Below are 21,487 nucleotides of genomic sequence, written 5' to 3' on the forward strand. Positions count from 1 at the left end.
CCCCTCCCTCTATGCCCCTCCTCCAGACCTCAGTTAAAGAACTGTGCCCAGAGGAGACGGACAGTACGAGAAAAGGATTTTTGTTAATCTAAGGGCGAGATACATACCAGCCCACACCATACATACCGTACAACCTAAAATAAGGGAAAAAGAAAATAATAATAATTTAAATGAAAAAGAATTTTTCTGCAAACACCTGTGAAAAGAAAAAATGGTTAGTGAGAAATGTTTACAGCACTTTCATGCTAATGTGAGTAGTCCTGTGTGGGAGTCCTTTTTATAAATGCCGGCACTTTTGTCCGTACTGCGGCTGCAGTTGGGACGTCTGGCTAACTATCCCTATTGCTGCCTACCTTTCAGTCACGTCCAGACTGTAATTCTTTCTTGCGGATCGCGTCCTGCCGGCTGGTCCCAATGCTGGTGCACGCGCTCCCGTCTTTACACCTGTTCGGCGCAGGTGGGATGACGTCAGGGCTTCACTCACAGATTGTTTTCCAACGCGTTTCGGACTTGCTGGTCCTTAATCCTGGCTGATTCTACTCACATTAGCACGAAAGTGCTGTAAACATTTCTCACTAACCATTTATTCTTTTCACAGGTGTTTGCAGAAAAATTCTTTTTCATTTAAATTATTATTATTTTCTTTTTCCCTTATTTTAATTTTTATTTTTTTTTTCATACATCTTAAGCGCTCCTTTTACTCCGTTTTATTGTTACCATTTTTTAAAGGAGCAGCTCCACATTATTTCTAAAGCGCGGGTTATCCATTACAAATACCGTACAACCTGGCATACACTAAACCAGTTAACAGCATGAACAAAACAGCATCAGCCCGAGACTGATCACAACTGTAACATAACCCTTATGTAAGCAACAACTATACACAAGCCTTGCAGAAATAGTCCGCACTGGGACGGGCGCCCAGCATCCTCTACGGACTAGGAGAAAAAGATTTACCGGTAGGTTTAAAATCTTATTTTCTCTTACATCCTAGAGGATGCTGGGGACTCCGTAAGGACCATGGTAATTATACCAAAGCTCCAGACCGGGCAGGAGAGTGCGGATGACTCTGCAGCACTGATTGAGCAAACATGAGGTCCTCATTAGCCAGGGTATCAAACTTGTAGAATTTTGCAAAAGTGTTTGAACCCGACCAAGTAGCTGCCCGGCAAAGCTGTAATGCTGAGACGCCTCGGGCAGCCGCCGAAGAAGAGCCCACCTTCCTAGTGGAATGGGCCTTTACCGAATTAGGTAACGGCAATCCAGCCGTAGAATGAGCCTGCTGAATCGTGTTACAGATCCAGCGAGCAATAGTCTGCTTAGAAGCAGGAGCACCAACCTTGTTGGCCGCATATAGGACAAACAGGGCCTCTGTTTTCCTAACTCGAGCCGTCCTGGCTATATACATTTTTAAGGCCCTGACTACATCAAGGGACTTGGAATCCTCCAAGTCACCCGCAGCCACAGGCACCACAATAGGTTGGTTCATATGAAACGACGAAACCACCTTAGGTAGAAATTGAGGACGAGTTCTCAACTCCGCTCGATCCACATGGAAAATCAGATAGGGGCTCTTGTGAGACAAGGCCGCCAATTCGGACACCCGCCTCGCAGATGCCAAGGCCAACAACATGACCACTTTCCAAGTGAGAAATTTTAATTCAACCGTCTGAAGAGGTTCAAACCAGTGTGACTTAAGGAATTGTAACACCACGTTAAGGTCCCACGGTGCCACTGGGGGCACAAAAGGAGGTTGGATGTGCAGCACTCCCTTTACAAACATCTGGACTTCTGGGAGAGAAGCCAATTCCTTCTGAAAGAATATAGATTAGGCCGAAATCTGCACCTTAATGGAGCCTAACTTTAGGCCCATATCCACTCCTGTCTGAAGAAAATGGAGAAAACTACCCAGCTGAAAATCTTCCACCGGAGCATTCTAGGCTTCACACCAAGACACATATTTCCTCCAGATACGGTGATAATGTCTCGCCGTTACCTCCTTCCTAGCTTTGATCAGAGTAGGGATGACTTCCCCCGGAATACCTTTCCTAGCTAGGATTTGGTGTTCAACCGCCATGCCGTCAAATGTAACCGCGGTAAAAGTCTTGGAACACACAGGGCCCCTGTTGCAACAGGTCCTCCCTGAGAGGAGGAGGCCACGGATCTTCTGCGATCATTTCCTGAAGATCTGAATACCAGGCCCTTCGAGGCCAATCTGGAACAATAAGTATTGTCTGCACTCGTTCGTCTTAGGATTCTCAATATATTTGAGATGAGCGGAAGAGGAGGGAACACATATACCGACTGAAAAACCCATGGTGTCACTAGGGCGTCCACCGCTACTGCCTGAGGATCCCTCGACCTGGAACAATACATCCGAAGTTTCTTGTTGAGGCGTGACGCCATCATGTCTATTTGGGGAAGTACCCAACAACTTGTGATCTCCGCAAAAACTTCTTGATGAAGACCCCACTCTCCTGGATGGAGATCGTGTCTGCTGAGAAAGTCTGCTTCCCAGTTGTCCACTCCCGGAATGAAGACTGCTGACAGAGTGCTTACATGATTTTCCGACCAGCGAATAATCCTGGTGGCTTCCGCCATTGCCACTCTGCTCCTTGTCCCGCCCTGGCGGTATACATGCGCCACGGCTGTGACATTGTCTGACTGAATCAGAACGGGTAGGTCGCGAAGAAGATTCTCCGCTTGTCGTAGGCCGTTGTAAATGGCCCTTAATTACAGCACGTTGATGTGTAGACAAGCCTCCTGGCTTGACCACAGTCCCTGAAAATGTCTTCCTTGTGTGACTGCTCCCCATCCTCGGAGGCTCGCATCCGTGGTCACTAGAACCTAGTCTTGAATGCCGAACCTGCAACCCTCTAGGAGGTGAGCACTCTGAAGCCACCACAGGAGAGACACCCTGGACCTGGGGGACAGGCTTATTTTCTGATGTATTTGTAGATGGGACCCCGACCACTTGTCCAGAAGGTCCCACTGAAACGTTCTCGCATGGAACCTGCCGAAGGGGATGGCCTCGTAGGCCGCCACCATTTTTTCCAATACTCGAGTGCATTGATGAACTGACACTCTTTTTGGTTTTAGCAGGTCCCTGACCATGTTCTGGAGTTCCTGGGCTTTTTCCGTTGGGAGAAAAACCCTCTTCATTTCCGTGTCCAGAATCATACCCAAAAATGATAGCCGAGTTGTCGGTAACAACTGCGACTTTGGTAGATTTAGGATCCAGCCGCGCTGCTGCAGCACTCTCAGGGAGAGCGACACGCTTTTCAGTAATTGATCTCTCGATCTCGCCTTTATCAGGAGATCGTCCAAGTATGGGATAATTGCGACTCATTGTCTGCGCAGGAGCACCATCATTTCCGCCATTACCGTGGTGAATATCCTCGGGGCCGTGGAAAGCCCAAACGGCAACGTCTGAAACTGGTAATGACAATCCTGTACAGCGAATCGCAGATACGCCTGATGAGGGGGATAAATGGGGACATGAAGGTATGCATCCTTTATGTCTAGTGATACCATAAAATCTCCCCCTTCCAGGCTGGAGATCACTGCACGGAGAGATTCCATCTTGAATTTGAACTTTTTTAAATACAGGTTCAGGGATTTTAGATTCAGAATGGGTCTGACCGAGCCATCCGGCTTCGGGACCACAAACAGGGTTGAATAGTACCCTTTTCCCTGTTGCATTAGGGGAACTTTGATAATCACTCGCTGTTGACACAGCTTTTGAATGGCAGCTGAAACTATTTCCCTCTCTGGGGGAGAAGCTGGCAAAGCCGATTTGAAAAATCGTCGAGGAGGCACTTCTTCGAACTCCAGCTTGTAGCCTTGGGATACAATTTCGATCGCCCAAGGATCCAAATCCGACTGAACCCAGACCTGGCTGAAGAGTCGAAGACGTGCCCCCACCGGTGCGGACTCCCTCAGTGGAGCCCCAGCGTCATGCGGTGGATTTTGTAGAGGCCGGAGAGGACTTTTGTTCCTGGGAACTAGCCGTAGCAGGCGTTCTTTTTCCTCTACCTTTACCTCTGGCGATGAAGGAAGAGCCCCGACCCTTTCTGAACTTATGCGACCGAAAGGACTGCATCTGATATTGAGGTGTTTTCTTTTGCTGTGGGGGAACATAAGGCAAAAAAGAAGACTTACCCGCGGTAGCCGTGGAAACCAGGTCCGCGAGGCCCTCCCCAAATAAAACCTCACCTTTGTAAGGTAAAGATTCCATATGTCTTTTTGAATCGGCATCACCCGTCCATTGGCGGGTCCACAGGGACCGTCTAGCAGAAATTGCCATGGCATTGGCTCTTGAACCCAACAGCCCAAAGTCCCTTGCCACCTCTCTCATATATAACGCTGTGTCTTTAATGTGACCCAAGGTCAATAAAATGCTATCCTTATCTAGGGTGTCAATATCAAACGACAAGTTATCTGCCCATGCAGCAATTGCGCTACCCACCCATGCCGACGCTACTGCCAGTCTGAGCAAGGCACCCGTATGCGTATAAATTAATTTTAAGGTAGTTTCCTGTCTGCGATCAGCAGGATCCTTGAGGGCTGCCGTGTCTGGAGATGGTAGCGCCACCTTTTTGGACAAGCGCGTTAAAACCTTGTACACCGTGGGTGAGGATTCCCATCGTAACCTGTCCTGTGAGGGGAAAGGATACGCCATAATAATTCTCTTGGGAATCTGCAGTTTCTTGTCTGGAGTTTCCCAAGCTTTTTCAAATAAGGCGTTCAGCTCATGAGATGGGGGAAACGTTACCTCAGGTTTCTTTTCTTTAAACATGCATACCCTCGTGTCAGGGACAGAGGGGTCCTCTGTGATATGCAAAACATCTTTTATTGCAATAATCAAATAATGAATGCTCTTGACCACCCTTGGGTGTAACCTCGCATCATCATAGTCGACACTGGAGTCAGAATCCGTGTCGGTATCAGTGTCTGCAATCTGGGAAAGGGGACGTTTATGAGACCCCGAAGGGCCTTGTGACACAGTCAAAGCCATGGATTGACTCCCAGCTTTTTCCCTGGACTCTGCTTTGTCCAACCTTTTATGTAATAAAGTCACATTTGCATTTAAAACATTCCACATATCCACCCAATCAGGCGTCGGCGGTGCCGACGGAGACACCACAATCATCTGCTCTGCCTCCTCCCTACACGAGCCTTCCGCTTCAGACATGCCGACACACACGTACTGACACCCCCACACACACTGGGATATACAAAATATGGGGACAGCCCCCCAATAAGGCCCCTTGGAGAGACAGAGGGAGTATGCCAGCACACACCCAGCGCCACTGGACACTGGAACAAAGTCCCAGTCTGTACAGCGCTTTTATAGATATAATAATACACTTACTGCGCCAATTAAATGTGCCCCCCCCCCCCTCGTTTTTGCCCTCTGTACTTGTGTTCAGCAGGGGAGAGTCCGGGGAGCAGATTCTCTGCAGCTTGCTGTGGAGAAAATGGCGCTGGTTAGTGCTGGAGGATCAAGTTCCACCCCCTCAACGGGGGGCTTCGGTCCAGCTTAAATTCTTTATGCTGGCGGAGGTTTTGGAATATACTGCCTTTGCAGTATCTATTATGCTGGCCAGTGTCCCTTGAGGTTATTATTGCTGCCCAGGGCGCCCCCCCTGCGCCCTGCACCCTTACAGTGTGCGGTACCTCGTGAAGATCTGAAGTCTTCTGCCGCCTGTGAAGTCTTCTTTCTTCTTATACTCACCTAGCTTCTATCTTCCGGCTCTGTGAGGAGGACGGCGGCGCGGCTCCGGGACGAACAGCGAGGACGACACCTGTGTTCCGACCCTCTGGAGCTAATGGTGTCCAGTAGCCTAAGAAGCAGAGCCTATCATTTAAGTTGGTCTGCTTCTCTTCCCTCAGTCCCACGATGCAGGGAGTCTGTTGCCAGCAGTGCTCCCTGAATATAAAAAACCTAACAAAAGTCTTTTCAGAGAAACTCAGTAGAGCTCCCCTGCAGTGCATCCAGTCTCCTCTGGGCACAGGATCTAACTGAGGTCTGGAGGAGGGGCATAGAGGGAGGGGCCAGTGCACACCCATTTTAAAGTCTTAGAGTGCCCATGTCTCCTGCGGAGCCCGTCTATACCCCATGGTCCTTACGGAGTCCCCAGCATCCTCTAGGACGTAAGAGAAATATATAGTAGTTCAGATAGTTTATGAAACAATGTCTAACAGTATATTGTAGCATACAGTCTTAACAAGGCATACTACTTCAAAGTCACATCCAGCTCTTACGAAATTGCATCTGTATGGCTTCAAAACGCTGCCACCTCGTGCTGAAGAGCACTCCAGCTGGAAAGACTATGGAGTGTATTAAATTGTAGTCGGAACTGCCGTCTTGTTGGAAAGACAGCAGTTTCCGACTTTTTTAGGTCGGAAACTGTCCCAACCTATTCAATAGGCCTCCCATTTTTACGACAGGTCGGCAATTTCAACTTGTCGGAAAATACAGGGATCGGCGGAATAGCCGATAGGTTTTAGCCCAGTTTCCAACAATGTCATTCCGACTTTAGAAAAACTCAGATTGGCATTCTTGGTAATGGCCAAATCCTTTTGGATTTGGCCGCTAATTGAATACTCAAATATTGGATCCTTTCCGTCAGAAAGGATCCGACATCAATTGAATACACCTATATGTATGTATGGAAAGGTGGATGCATGCTAGTTTGGGTGATACATAAAATAAGATTTTACTTACCGATAAATCTATTTCTCGTAGTCCGTAGTGGATGCTGGGACTCCGTAAGGACCATGGGGAATAGCGGCTCCGCAGGAGACAGGGCACAAAATAAAAGCTTAAGGATCAGGTGGTGTGCACTGGCTCCTCCCCCTATGACCCTCCTCCAAGCCTCAGTTAGGATACTGTGCCCGGACGAGCGTACATAATAAGGAAGGATATTGAATCCCGGGTAAGACTCATACCAGCCACACCAATCACACCGTACAACTTGTGATCTGAACCCAGTTAACAGTATGATAAACGCAAGGGAGCCTCTGAAAAGATGGCTCACAACAATAATAACCCGAATTTTTGTAACAATAACTATATACAAGTATTGCAGACAATTCCGCACTAGGGATGGGCGCCCAGCATCCACTACGGACTACGAGAAATAGATTTATCGGTAAGTAAAATCTTATTTTCTCTGACGTCCTAGTGGATGCTGGGACTCCGTAAGGACCATGGGGATTATACCAAAGCTCCCAAACGGGCGGGAGAGTGCGGATGACTCTGCAGCACCGAATGAGAGAACTCCAGGTCCTCCTCAGCCAGGGTATCAATTTTGTAGAATTTAGCAAACGTGTTTGCCCCTGACCAAGTAGCTGCTCGGCAAAGTTGTAAAGCCGAGACCCCTCGGGCAGCCGCCCAAGATGAGCCCACTTTCCTTGTGGAATGGGCTTTTATTGATTTTGGCTGTGGCAGGCCTGCCACAGAATGTGCAAGCTGAATTGTACTACAAATCCAACGAGCAATCGTCTGCTTAGAAGCAGGGGCACCCAGCTTGTTGGGTGCATACAGGATAAACAGCGAGTCAGATTTTCTGACTCCAGCCGTCCTGGAAACATATATTTTTAAGGCCCTGACAACGTCAAGCAACTTAGAGTCCTCTAAGTCCCTGGTAGCCGCAGGTACCACAATAGGTTGGTTCATGTGAAATGCAGAAACCACCTTAGGTAGAAATTGAGGACGAGTCCTCAATTCCGCCCTGTCAGAATGAAAAATTAAGTAAGGGCTTTTATATGATAAAGCCGCCAATTCTGACACACGCCTGGCTGAAGCCAAGGCTAACAGCATCGACACCTTCCATGTGAGATATTTCAAGTCCACAGTGGAAAGTGGTTCAAACCAATGTGACTTTAGAAAACTCAACACCACGTTGAGATCCCAAGGTGCCACTGGAGGCACAAAAGGAGGCTGTATGTGCAGCACCCCTTTTACAAATGTCTGAACTTCAGGTACTGAAGCCAGTTCTTTCTGGAAGAAAATCGACAGGGCCGAAATTTGAACCTTAATGGACCCTAATTTTAGGCCCATAGACAGTCCTGTTTGCAGGAAATGAAGGAAACGACCCAGTTGAAATTCCTCTGTAGGGGCCCTCTTGGCCTCACACCACGCAACATATTTACGCCAAATGCGGTGATAATGTTTTGCGGTTACGTCCTTCCTGGCTTTGACCAGAGTAGGAATGACTTCTTCTGGAATGCCTTTTTCCCTCAGGATCCGGCGTTCAACCGCCATGCCGTCAAACGCAGCCGCGGTAAGTCTTGGAACAGACAAGGCCCCTGCAGTAGCAGGTCCTTTCTTAGAGGTAGAGGCCACGGTTCGTCCGTGAGCATCTCTTGAAGTTCCGGGTACCAAGTCCTTCTTGGCCAATCCGGGACCACGAGTATAGTTCTTACTCCTCTCCTTCTTATGATTCTCAGTACTTTTGGTATGAGAGGCAGAGGAGGGAACACATACACTGACTGGTACACCCACGGCGTTACCAGAGCGTCCACTGCTATTGCCTGAGGGTCCCTTGACCTGGCGCAATATCTGTCCAGTTTTTTGTTTAGACGTGACGCCATCATGTCTACCTTTGGTTTTTCCCAACGGTTTACAATCAGGTGGAAGACTTCTGGGTGAAGTCCCCACTCTCCCGGGTGAAGGTCGTGTCTGCTGAGGAAGTCTGCTTCCCAGTTGTCCACTCCCGGAATGAAAACTGCTGACAGTGCTATCACATGATTTTCCGCCCAGCGAAGAATCCTTGCAGCTTCTGCCATTGCCCTCCTGCTTCTCGTGCCGCCCTGTCTGTTTACGTGGGCGACTGACGTGATGTTGTCCGATTGGATCAACACCGCCTGACCCTGAAGCAGAGGTTTTGCTTGACTTAGGGCATTGTAAATGGCCCTTAGTTCCAGAATGTTTATATGAAGAGATGTTTCCATGCTTGACCACAGGCCCTGGAAATTCCTTCCCTGTGTGACTGCTCCCCAGCCTCTCAGGCTGGCATCCGTGGTTACCAGGATCCAATCCTGAATGCCAAATCTGCGGCCCTCTAGTAGATGAGCACTCTGCAGCCACCACAGGAGAGACACCCTTGTCCTTGGCGACAGGGTTATCCGCTGATGCATCTGCAGATGCGATCCGGACCATTTGTCCAGTAGATCCCACTGAAATGTTCTTGCCTGGAATCTTCCGAATGGAATCGCTTCGTAAGAAGCCACCATTTTTCCCAGGACCCTCGTGCACTGATGCACTGAGACCTGGTCTGGTTTTAGGAGGTTCCTGACTAGCTCGGATAACTCCCTGGCCTTCTCCTCCGGGAGAAACACCTTCTTCTGGACTGTGTCCAGAATCATTCCTAGGAACAGTAGACGTGTCGTTGGAATCAGCTGCGATTTTGGAATATTTAGAATCCACCCGTGCTGACGTAACACTACCTGAGATAGTGCTACTCCGACTTCTAACTGTTCCCTGGATCTTGCCCTTATCAGGAGATCGTCCAAGTAAGGGATAATTAAAATGCCTTTTCTTCGTAGAAGAATCATCATTTCGGCCATTACCTTGGTAAAGACCTGAGGTGCCGTGGACAATCCAAACGGCAGCGTCTGAAACTGATAATGACAGTTTTGTACTACAAACCTGAGGTACCCTTGGTGAGAAGGGTATATTGGGACGTGGAGATAAGCATCTTTGATGTCCAGAGACACCATATAGTCCCCTTCTTCCAGGTTCGCTATCACTGCTCTGAGTGACTCCATCTTGAATTTGAACCTTTTTATGTAAGTGTTCAAGGATTTCAGATTTAAAATTGGTCTCACCGAGCCGTCCGGCTTCGGTACCACAAACAGCGTGGAATAATACCCCTTTCCTTGTTGCAGGAGGGGTACCTTGATTATCACCTGCTGGGAATACAGCTTGTGAATGGCTTCCAAAACTGCCTCCCTGTCGGAGGGAGACTTTGGTAAAGCAGACTTCAGGAACCGACGAGGGGGAAACGCCTCGAATTCCAGTTTGTACCCCTGCGATACTACCTGTAGAATCCAGGGATCCACTTGCGAGTGAGCCCACTGCGCGTTGAAATTCTTGAGACGGGCCCCCACCATATCTGAGTCTGCTTGTAAAGCCCCAGCGTCATGCTGAAGACTTGGCAGAAGCAGGGGAGGGCTTCTGCTCCTGGGAAGCGGCTGCATGGTGCAGTCTTTTTCCTCTTCCTCTGCCCCGGGGCAGAAAAGAGTGGCCTTTTGCTCGCTTGTACTTATGGGAACGAAAGGACTGAGTTTGAAAAGACGGTGTCTTTTTCTGCTGATGTGGAGTGACCTGGGGTAAAAAGGTGGATTTTCCAGCCGTTGCCGTGGCCACCAGGTCCGATAGACCAGCCCCAAATAACTCCTCCCCTTTATACGGCAATACTTCCATGTGCCGTTTGGAATCCGCATCCCCTGACCACTGTCGCGTCCATAACGCTCTTCTGGCAGAGATGGACATAGCACTTACTCTTGATGCCAGGGTGCAAATATCCCTCTGTGCATCACGCATATATAGTAATGCATCCTTTAAATGTTCTATAGTTAACAAAATATTGTCCCTATCCAGGGTATCAATATTCTCAGTCAGGGAATCCGACCATGCGACTCCAGCACTGCACATCCAGGCTGAGGCGATTGCTGGTCGCAGTATAACACCAGTATGTGTGTATATACTTTTTAGGATATTTTCCAGCCTTCTATCAGCTGGTTCTTTGAGGGTGGCCGTATCAGGAGACGGTAACGCTACTTGTTTAGATAAACGTGTGAGCGCCTTATCTACCCTAGGGGGTGTTTCCCAACGCGCCCTAACCTCTGGCGGGAAAGGATATAATGCTAATAATTTTTTAGAAATTAGCTGTTTTTTATCGGGGGAAACCCACGCTTTTTCACACACCTCATTTATTTCCTCTGACTCAGGAAAAACTATTGGTAGTTTTTTCTCACCCCACATAATACCCTTCTTTGTGGTACTTGTAGTGTCAGAAAGGTTCAATGCCTCTTTCATTGCCGTGATCATGTAACGTGTGGCCCTACTGGACATTACGTTTGTCTCGTCACCGTCGACACTAGACTCAGTATCTGTGTCAGGGTCTGTGTCGACCCACTGAGGTAACGGGCGTTTTAGCGCCCCTGACGGTGTCTGAGACGCCTGGACAGGCACTAATTGATTTGCCGGCTGTCTCATGTCGTCAACAGTTTTTTGCAAATTGCTGACATTATCACTTAATTGTTTAAATACAATCATCCAGTCAGGTGTCGACTCCCTAGGGGGTGACATCACCAACACAGGCAACTGCTCCGCCTCCACATCATTTTCCTCCTCATACATGTCGACACACGCGTACCGACACACAGCACACACACCGGGAATGCTCTGATAGAGGACAGGACCCCACTTAGCCCTTTGGAGAGACAGAGGGAGAGTCTGCCAGCACACACCCAGCGCTATATATATATACAGGGATAACCTTATATAAGTGTTACTCCCTTATAGCTGCTGTTAATATATTTATTTGCTGCCAAACGTGCCCCCCCTTCTCTTTTTTACCCTGATTCTGAAGCAGGACTGCAGGAGAGAGTCAGGGAGCCGTCCTTCCAGCGGAGCTGTGAGGGAAAATGGCGCTTGTGTGCTGAGGAGATAGGCTCCGCCCCTTCACGACGTCCTTATCTCCCGCTTTTTCTGTGTAAAATGGCAGGGGTAAAATACATCCATATAGCCCAGGAGCTATATGTGATGTATTCTTTTTAGCCACCTAAGGTATATACTGTAATATTGCGTCTCAGGGCGCTCCCCCCCCAGCGCCCTGCACCCTCAGTGACCGGAGTGTGAAGTGTGCTGAGAGCAATGGCGCACAGCTGCGGTGCTGTGCGCTACCTTAGTCTGAAGACAGGATCGTCTTCTGCCGCCGATTTCACCGGACCTCTTCGTCTCTTCTGGCTCTGTAAGGGGGACGGCGGCGCGGCTCCGGTGACCCATCCAGGCTGAACCTGTGATCGTCCCTCTGGAGCTAATGTCCAGTAGCCTAAGAAACCCGATCCACTCTGCACTCAGGTGAGTCCGTTTCTTCTCCCCTTAGTCCCACGATGCAGTGAGCCTGTTGCCAGCAGGACTCACTGAAAATAAAAAATCCTAAACTAAACTTTTATTCTAAGCAGCTCAGGAGAGCCACCTAGATTGCACCCTTCTCGGCCGGGCACAAAAATCTAACTGAGGCTTGGAGGAGGGTCATAGGGGGAGGAGCCAGTGCACACCACCTGATCCTTAAGCTTTTATTTTGTGCCCTGTCTCCTGCGGAGCCGCTATTCCCCATGGTCCTTACGGAGTCCCAGCATCCACTAGGACGTCAGAGAAATTACATTGGGTACAGTAACAGTGTGATACAATATAATAATGCAGATCTTAATATTAAATATAAGGATATCAGAAATCACACACGATCTCTGTCTGTGGCTGGGTGTATTTACATAAGTAAAGGACCTGCTTGGTAATTTTTATTTCCAAAACATTCCCTATAATACACAGGTCTCTTATGTGAGGTGTTCCACATTCCCTATAATACACCAGGTCTCTTATGTGAAGTGTTCCACATAACCAGGTGTAACTTAGCTTCACTGACAATTATACGATCCACCAAGGAAAACTGTCATAATGAGACATGTGTCTGTCACTTGTGTAATGCAGATGTACAGACAGGAGGCGTCTGTGCGAGGTATGGCTGTATGGGGCAGGAGGCGTCTGTGCGAGGTATGGCTGTATTGGGAAGGAGGCGTCTGTGCGAGGTATGGCTGTATGGGGCAGGAGGCTTCTGTGCGAGGTATGGCTGTATGGGGCAGGAGGCGTCTGTGCGAGGTATGGCTGTATGGGGCAGGAGGCGTCTGTGCGAGGTATGGCTGTATGGGGCAGGAGGCGTCTGTGCGAGGTATGGCTGTATGGGGCAGGAGGCGTCTGTGCGAGGTATGGCTGTATGGGGCAGGAGGCGTCTGTGCGAGGTATGGCTGTATGGGGCAGGAGGCGTCTGTGTGAGGTATGGCTGTATGGGGCAGGAGGCATCTGTGCGTGGTATGGCTGTATTGGGCAGGAGGCATCTGTGTGAGGCAGGGTTGTATTAGCACAGGGGTATGTGCACAATCTCAGTGTGGATCTCTTATAGCACCGTGCATGCGCTGAAGACTATGGCACTGTGCACAGTCTACTGTGCATTCACAAAACCTCCAGAAAAATGGTGCATGGTAAGTAAATTTGATAAGTGCAAGATGTGAGGTGCGGGCCCCCTTGTACCCACTATATATATATATACTGTAGGTCACTGGTGTGAGGTATGGATGTATAGGGCAGAAGGCATTTCTGCGTGAGGCTACATAGGGCAGAAGGCTTGTGTGTGTGTTTATGTGTGGTATGGGTGTATGGGGCAGAAGGCATATGGCAACCTGAAGACCACCCGGCATATGTATGGGGTTTGGCTACACAGGGCAAGTGTGCTAGATCTGGATAAACAGGGAAGAAGGTGCATGTATGAGGTATAATATACAAACAATAAATTAAAGTGATCTGAAAGTGGGACATCTACTTTATTCTAATGTGCTGAGAGATAGAACCTAAGGGGCTGTATTGCGAATCTGCATTTATAATCTAACATTTATCTTTGGTTAGATACACTCCCTATTGGAATTAGATCCAGATTTCTCACAAGTAAGAACTGTGATGCTGTTTTATTTACAGAAATCAAATAAAATTTTAGCATTACATTTCAATGGAACTGGACCAGATTCAGTGGGAAAATGTTAGAACCCATGGATGAGTTTCCAAGCAATCATTTCTCTGCAAAGCATCCATCAGTCGTTGGGTTACTAGCTGATGAATGCTTTCAGCCTGACTGAATACGTACTGTACTAAAACCCACTCTGTGTCCCATGCTAGTTCCGGTTACCTGGCCAGAGGAGAACAATAGGCAGATGTAAGGGTTGGGAAATCCATGGTTCTTGCCTCCAGAACCGGTCTTCCTGGGATGAACTTTACACTGTTGGGGTTTGGGGTGTCCTGTGTCTGGATAAACATACATCGTGCTGGGAGAGAAGAAGAGAACACTGCATTCAGTGGCTGCGTACACACTCACACTAGTCATGCTCACTTGGCCTAAACCGGCCATTAACTGCTTCTTTCATTACTGCGAGATAACAGCATTTAGAAAATAGGATTTTAATACCTACCGGTAAATCCTTTTCTCTTAGTCCGTAGAGGATGCTGGGGTATAGACGGGATCTGCAGGAGACATGGGCACACTATAAGACTTTGATTGGGTGTGAACTGACTCCTCCCTCTATGCCCCTCCTCCAGACTCCAGTTATAGGAACTGTGCCCAGGGAGACGGACATTTCGAGGAAAAAGGATTTATTGTTAACTAAGTGTGAGATACACACCAGCTCACACCACAAACACGCCGTACAACATGGCATTAACAGAATTCCAGTCAACGGCAGGAACAAAATCAGCAACAGGCTGACCATAACTGAAACACAACCTTTGTGTAACACAAGCAATAACTATGAAAACAAGTACTGCAGATAGTGTCCGCACAGGGACGGGCGCCCAGCATCCTCTACGGACTAAGAGAAAAGGATTTACCGGTAGGTATTAAAATCCTATTTTCTCATACGTCCTAGAGGATGCTGGGGACGTTTCAAGAACCATGGGGTTTATACCAAAGCTCTAGAACGGGCGGGAGAGTGCGGATGACTCTGCAGCACCGATTGACCAAACAAGAGGTCCTCCTCAGCCAGGGTATCAAACTTGTGAAGCTTCGCAAAGGTGTTTGATCCCGACCAAGTAGCCGCTCGGCAAATCTGTAATGCCGAGACCCCTCGGGCAGCCGCCCAGGAGGAGCCCACCTTTCTGGTAGAATGGGCTTTCACCGATTTCGGTAACGGCAATCCTGCCGTAGAATGAGCCTGCTGAATCGTATTACAGATCCATCGCGCAATAGTCTGCTTAGAAGCAGGAGCCCCAATCTTGTTGGGAGCCCACAGGACAAACAGAGCCTCTGTTTTCCTAAGCTGCCCCGTTCTAGTGACATATATCTTCAAAGCTCTGACCACATCGAGAGACTTTGACTCCGCCAAGGCGTCAGTAGCCACTGGCACCACAATTGGCTGGTTTACATGAAATGATGAAACCACTTTTGGTAGAAATTGCTAACAAGTTCTCAACTCCGCTCTATCAGCATGGAAGATTAAATAGGGCTTTTGTGAGACAAAGCCGCCAACTCAGATACCCGCCTTGCGGATGCCAAGGCCAACAACATGACTACTTTCCAAGTAAGGAATTTTAACTCAACCTTACGTAAAGATTCAAACCAATGAGATTGCAGAAACTGCAATACCACATTAAGATCCCACGGTGCCACTGGGGGCACAAATGGAGGTTGGATGTGTAGCACACCTTTCACGAAGGTCTGAACTTCTGGAAGGGAGGCCAATTATTTTTGAAAGAAAATTGATGAGGCCGAAATGTGTACTTTAATAGAGCCCAACTTTAGGCCCGCATCCACACCTGCTTGCAAAAAATGGAGCAAATGCCCCAGCTGAAATTCCTCTGTAGGAGCCTTCTTGGATTCACACCAAGACACATATTTTCTCCAAATACGGTGGTAATGCTTTGCCGTTACTTCTTGGGAATGACTTCACTGGGAATACCCTTTCTGGCTAGGATCTAGTGTTCAACTGCCATGCCGTCAAACGCAGCTGCGGTAAGTCTTGATACACGCACGGACCTGGAGATCACTGCTCGGAGAGATTCCATTTTGAATTTGAACCTTTTCAGAAAGAAATTTAGGGATTTTAGGTTCAGAATCGGTCTGACTGAGCCATCCGGCTTTGGGACCACGAACAGACTTGAATAAAAACCCGCCCCCGTTGTGACGGGGGTACCGTGACAATGACTTGATTTTGACACAGCTTTAGTATCGCTGCGCATATCACTTCCCTTTCTAGCTGAGAAGCTGGCAAGGCCGATTTGAAAAAAAAAGCATGTCCTGAAACTCTAATTTGCACCCTTGGGTTACTATTTCTAATATCCAAGGATCTAGGTCCGAGCGCACCAAGACCTGACTGAAGAGTTTGAGACGTGCCCCCACCGGTGCGGACTCCCGCAGAGAAGCCCCAGCGTCATGCGGTGGATTTGGTAGAAGCCGGAGAGGACTTCTGCTCTTGGGAACTTGCCACAGCCTGTGACCTCTTTCCCCGTCCTCTACCTCTCGCAGCAAGGAAGGAGGACCCTCGTCCTTTCTTGAATTTATTGGGCCGAAAGGACTGCATCTGATAGTGGGGCGTTTTCTTTTGTGCAGGAACATAAGGCAAAAATGACGACTTACCCGCGGTAGCCGTAGATACCAGGTCAGTGAGGCCGTCACCAAACAAGACACTACCGTTAAATGAAGGAAACTCCATAGCCTTCTTTGAGTCAGCATCAGCATTCCATTGATGAATCCACAATGCCCTTCTAGCCGAGACCGCCATGGCATTGGCCCTTGATCCCAAAAGGCCAATATCCCTTGCAGCTACTTTTAAATATGCGGCAGCGTCCCTGATATGATCCAGAGTCAAAAGCACGTTATCCCTGTCTAGGGTATCTATCTCAGATGACAAGTTATCTGCCCACTTTTCAATAGCGCTACTCACCCATGCCGAAGCAACGGCAGGCCTGAGTAGCGACCCTGTAGTGACATAAATGGATTTTAGTGTATTTTCCTAGTTACGATCCGCAGGATCCTTTAAGGCAGCCGTGTCCGGAGACGGAAGCGCCACCTTCTTGGACAGACGCGATAGTGCTTTGTCCACCAAGGGGATTGACTCCCACTTTTCCCTGTCCACAGAGGGGAACGGATATGCCACTGGGATTCTTTTGGGAACCTGTATCTTCCTGTCAGGATTTTCCCAAGCCTTTTCAAAAAGAGCATTCAGTTCATGAGAGGGAGGAAACGTTACCTCAGGTTTCTTTCCTTTAAACATACAGACCCTAGTATCAGGAACAGTGGGGTCCTCCGTGATATGTAATACGTCTTTTATCGCCACAATCATGTACTGAATACTTTTGGCCAGTTTAGGATTTAATCTGGCATCACTATAGTCGACACTGGAATCAGAGTCCGTGTCGGTATTTGTATCCACTATCTGGGTAAATGCACGTTTCTGTGACCCCGAAGGCACGTTTCTGTGACAATATGCACATTTATGTGACAATGCATATTCCATGGATTTCCTCCATGTCTGGTTCTTGGACTCTGATTTATCTAATCTCTTAGTCAACCGAGCCACATTTGCATTCAAAACACTCAACATATTTACCCACTCAGCAGTCGGCGGTGCCGACACAGTCACTCTCACAGTCTTTTCTGTCCCCACACCGGCCTCCTCCTGGGAAGAGCACTCAGCCTCAGACATGTCGACACACACGTTCCGACACCTACAAGCACACTGGGCTATAGGGGACAGAACCACAGCAAAGCCTGTTAGAAAGACACAGAAGGAGTTTGCCAGCTCACAACCCAGCGCCCTACCCGGTACTGAAACTTTACATACAATGCCTCAGACCTGCTAGTGCTTTAATAATACAGATAATAGCACCAAATCTACTGTGCCCCCCCCCCCCCCCCCTTTTTGCACCCTGTTACTTGTACAGCAGTGTGGAGGTCGAGGCCAGCGTCTCTGCAGCTTCTGTGAAGAGAAAATGGCGCTGCTTAGAGATGAGAGGGCTAAGCCACGCCCCCTCATCGGTGCGCTGCAGTCCAGCTCAAATCCATATATTTATACTGGCGGGGGATCTATATTTAGTGCCTAGGCACTTTTAATATATGTATTTGCCAGTGTTAAGACTTCAGTATTCATGCTGCTCAGGGAGCCCCCCCTGCGCCCTGCAAGTGCCGCTGTGTGTGTGTGGGAACATGGCGTGCAGCGCGGTAGCTCAACACTGAAGTCTTCTGCCGTCACTAAAGTCTTCGTTTCTTCTTTTACTCACCCAGCTTCTTTCTTCTGGCTCTGCAAGGGGGGTGACGGCGCGGCTCCGGGAACGAGCAGCTAGGCGGACCAAGTGATCGGACCCTCTGGAGATAATGGTGTACAGTAGCCTAAGAAGCAGAGCCTTTGAACTCACAGAAGTAGGTCTGCTTCTCTACCCTCAGTCCCACGATGCAGGGAACCTGTTGCCAGCAGTGCTCCCTGAACATAAAAAACCTAACAAAGTTTTTTTCAGAGAAACTCAGTAGAGCTCCCCTGTTTGTGACCAGTCTCCCTGGGCACAGAATCTAACTGGAGTCTGGAGGAGGGGCATAGAGGGAGGAGCCAGTTCACACCCAAAGTCTTATAGTGTGCCCATGTCTCCTGTGGATCCCGTCTATACCCCATGGTTCTTGAAGCATCCCCAGCATCCACTAGGACGTATGAGAAACATCATTATTGTTAGAGAAACCAATTACTTATTTAAAATTAAGACCTACACTATGCCAAAACCTAATATTGGTTGAAAGAGTAAGACCCAGTTGATACGTCTAGCAGAGCGATGTGTAATCAGTCTGTAAAGCAGGGGTGGGGAACCTCAGGCCCGAGGGCCGTATAAGGCCCGCAGAGCCACTTGATCCGGCCCGGCCAGGCTCACCTAGCCGGGCGCCCGCTGAGATTTTGTTACTAGTGGGCGCCTGGCTTCTTACCCTCAGCAGCCGGAGGCAGGAGCTCACTCCTGAGCTCCGGCAGTGTGTGTGCTGCTGTGCGGTGCTATGGGAGAGATGTCATGATGTCTCTCCCATAGTTCTGAGAAGCGAGCGGCCAAGCGGAGGGCAATGGTCCGGAAGCAGGAGCGGGGCTGGTGAGTATTGTGGGTTTTTTTATGTGTTTGTGTGTGTGTGTTTAAGAGTCGCTACTAGGGGGCATATCAAATGGGGCATAACAACTGACTGGGGGCATATCTAATGGGGCATAACAAGTGACGGGGCATATCTAATGGGGCATAACAAGTTACTGGGGGTATACTTACTGGGGGCATATCTACTGGGGCATAACAACTGACTGGGGGTATATCTACTGGGGGCATAACTACTGACTGGGGGCATAACTACTGACTGGGGGCATAACTACTGACTAGAGGCATAACTACTTACTGGGGGCATATATACTGGGAGCAGGCTAATTTTTAAGTTGATAATTTTTGTATGGCCCCCGAAGGATTTTATAAATATCCAAATGGCCCTTGGTAGGAAAAAGGTTCCCCACCCCTGCTGTAAAGCAAAGTATACAGTGGGTCTCCAGGATTATAGTGATTCTGTTACTAGAGTTGTCTATTATTCTTTAAACATAAAGGGGGTAACCAATTAGCCGCGATAATGCCGTGGGTTTTCCAATTTTTTTTATTTATTTTTTTGTTGTTGTCCAGCCTCTGTATTTATTGCTTATTCTGATGCTGTAAATTGCAAAGGGTGTATGTCCTTTATGGCGCTCATCAGTCCCCTTGTGGAGGTGTTTCTCCTTTGTAGCTGTAGGATCTCCCTGCAATTCAGGGGTAACGTTGGCATTCCCGCATCGCTAACTCTCCGAAGTTTCCGTGTCTGTCTGTCTAGGTCAGGGAAAGTTTAACTACCTTTGGCACATTGGAAGTTCTGTAATAAATGCCAAATGAAACAGATTTTTAATTTGACCACAATGCAATTTTAAAACTAAAATTGTTCTAAAAATAAACAGGACTTTTTTTTATTATTAGGAAGAGCACTAAAAAGTACTATAGAGTAAAACTTTAATAAATGCTAAAACGTTTATCCAAAGGCCTGAGAGCAGCAGATATTCCCTAAATAGGCAGTGTCTTCAATTACTGCAGCTTAGATAGCAGATCAGACTTGGCTGCCTTTATATGGGATATCAGGCCTTTTTGTAAAACATTTGGGATAACACTTAAGAGAATGAGTAGACACAACGAGATAAAGCTGTAGAAGTAGATTCAATCTCTGCACATACGTGTTCAGTTGAAAATACATGTGGTTCACATCATACTGTACCGATAATGATGTCTCTGCATCTGTGACTGTATTCAGTGGCGGATCCAGGGGGGGGGGGGGGCACTCGGGCCCGTGCCCCCCCTGTCATTTGTGGCCTCCGTCCCCCGTTCTCCCCCGGCGCCAGCGCCGCACAGGGAGATGACGGGCGCCCGCTAAGATTGTGTTACCAGCGGGCGCCCGTCTCCCTGCACAGCGGCAGCCGGAGGCAGGAGCTCAGTACTGAGCTTCGGCTTCCGGCGCTGTCACTGTGCGGCGTGCGCTATGGGAGAGACGTCAGTCATGACGTCTCTCTCATAGTGCTGAGGAGAGGACGCCAGGAGGTAGTCTGGAAGCGGGAACGGGGTTCGGTAAGTATGAAGTTTTTTATCTTCCTTAATGCAGCGGGGGCATCTACTGGGGGCAAACTACGGGGGGACATTACTACTGGGGGGGCATCAACAAGGGGCATTACTACTGGGGGGGGCATTACTACTTGGGGGCATTATTACTGGGGGGCATCTGCAGGGGGCATTACTACTGGGGGGTCATCTATTGGGGGCATTACTACTGGGGGCAGCTACTGGGGGACATTTTTACTGGGGGCCATCTACTGGGGGAATTATTACTGGGGGGCATCTACTGAGGGCATTACTACTGGGGGGTCATCTATTGGGGGCAAACTCCTAGGGGGCATTACTACTGGGGGCAAACTACTGGGAGGACATTATTACTGGGGGGACATTATTACTGGGGGGCATCTACTGGGGGCAAACTACTGGGGGACATTATTACTGGGGGTCAACTACAAAGGGGCTAACTACTGGGGGCATACTACAGGAGGGCATTACTACTGGCGGCGTAACTACAGGGGCATTACTACTTGAGGGCTAAACTACAGGGGGGGCAAACTACTGGGGGCATAACTAAAGGGGCCAAACTACTGGGGGATAACTACAGGGGCCAAACTACTGGGGGCATTACTACTGGGGGCTAAACTACAAGGGGGGCATAACTACAGGGGCTAAACTACAATGGGGCAAACTACAGGGGGCATTACCACTGGGAGGCTAAATTAAAGGGGTGGGTGTAAACTACTGGGGTCATAACTGCAGGGGCATTACCACTGGGGGCATAACTACTAGGGCGCTAAATGACTGGGGGCATTACTACAGGCAACATTACTACTGGGGGCAATACGAGCATTGCATAAGGGGCACCACTACTATGGGGTCTATATAACGGGCACTACCAGTACAGTGGACATTGCATAATGAGCGCTACAACTGTGGGCATTGTATAAGAAGCGCCACCTCACATGCACCAAAGCCGCACGCAAATGTACTTGCCCCTTCTATGGTGCCCCCCCTATCATTTTCTTCTGGATCCGCCCCTGACTGTATTAATGTTGTAGAGTCATCGCCCAAAGTAGA

General features: G+C 48.7%; 1 protein-coding gene across 1 annotated transcript in view; it reads right to left on the minus strand.

The window, feature by feature from the left end:
• Positions 1–21,487, minus strand: part of NFU1 (NFU1 iron-sulfur cluster scaffold) — a 155,586-nt gene that overhangs the window by 70,333 nt on the left and 63,766 nt on the right. The window contains exon 3 of the mRNA XM_063932066.1: positions 13,974–14,109. Coding sequence (XP_063788136.1) covers positions 13,974–14,109 — 136 coding nt within the window. The remainder of the gene's footprint in view (positions 1–13,973; positions 14,110–21,487) is intronic.

Source organism: Pseudophryne corroboree, chromosome 6, assembly GCF_028390025.1.
Source record: "Pseudophryne corroboree isolate aPseCor3 chromosome 6, aPseCor3.hap2, whole genome shotgun sequence".
NCBI lineage: Eukaryota > Metazoa > Chordata > Amphibia > Anura > Myobatrachidae > Pseudophryne > Pseudophryne corroboree.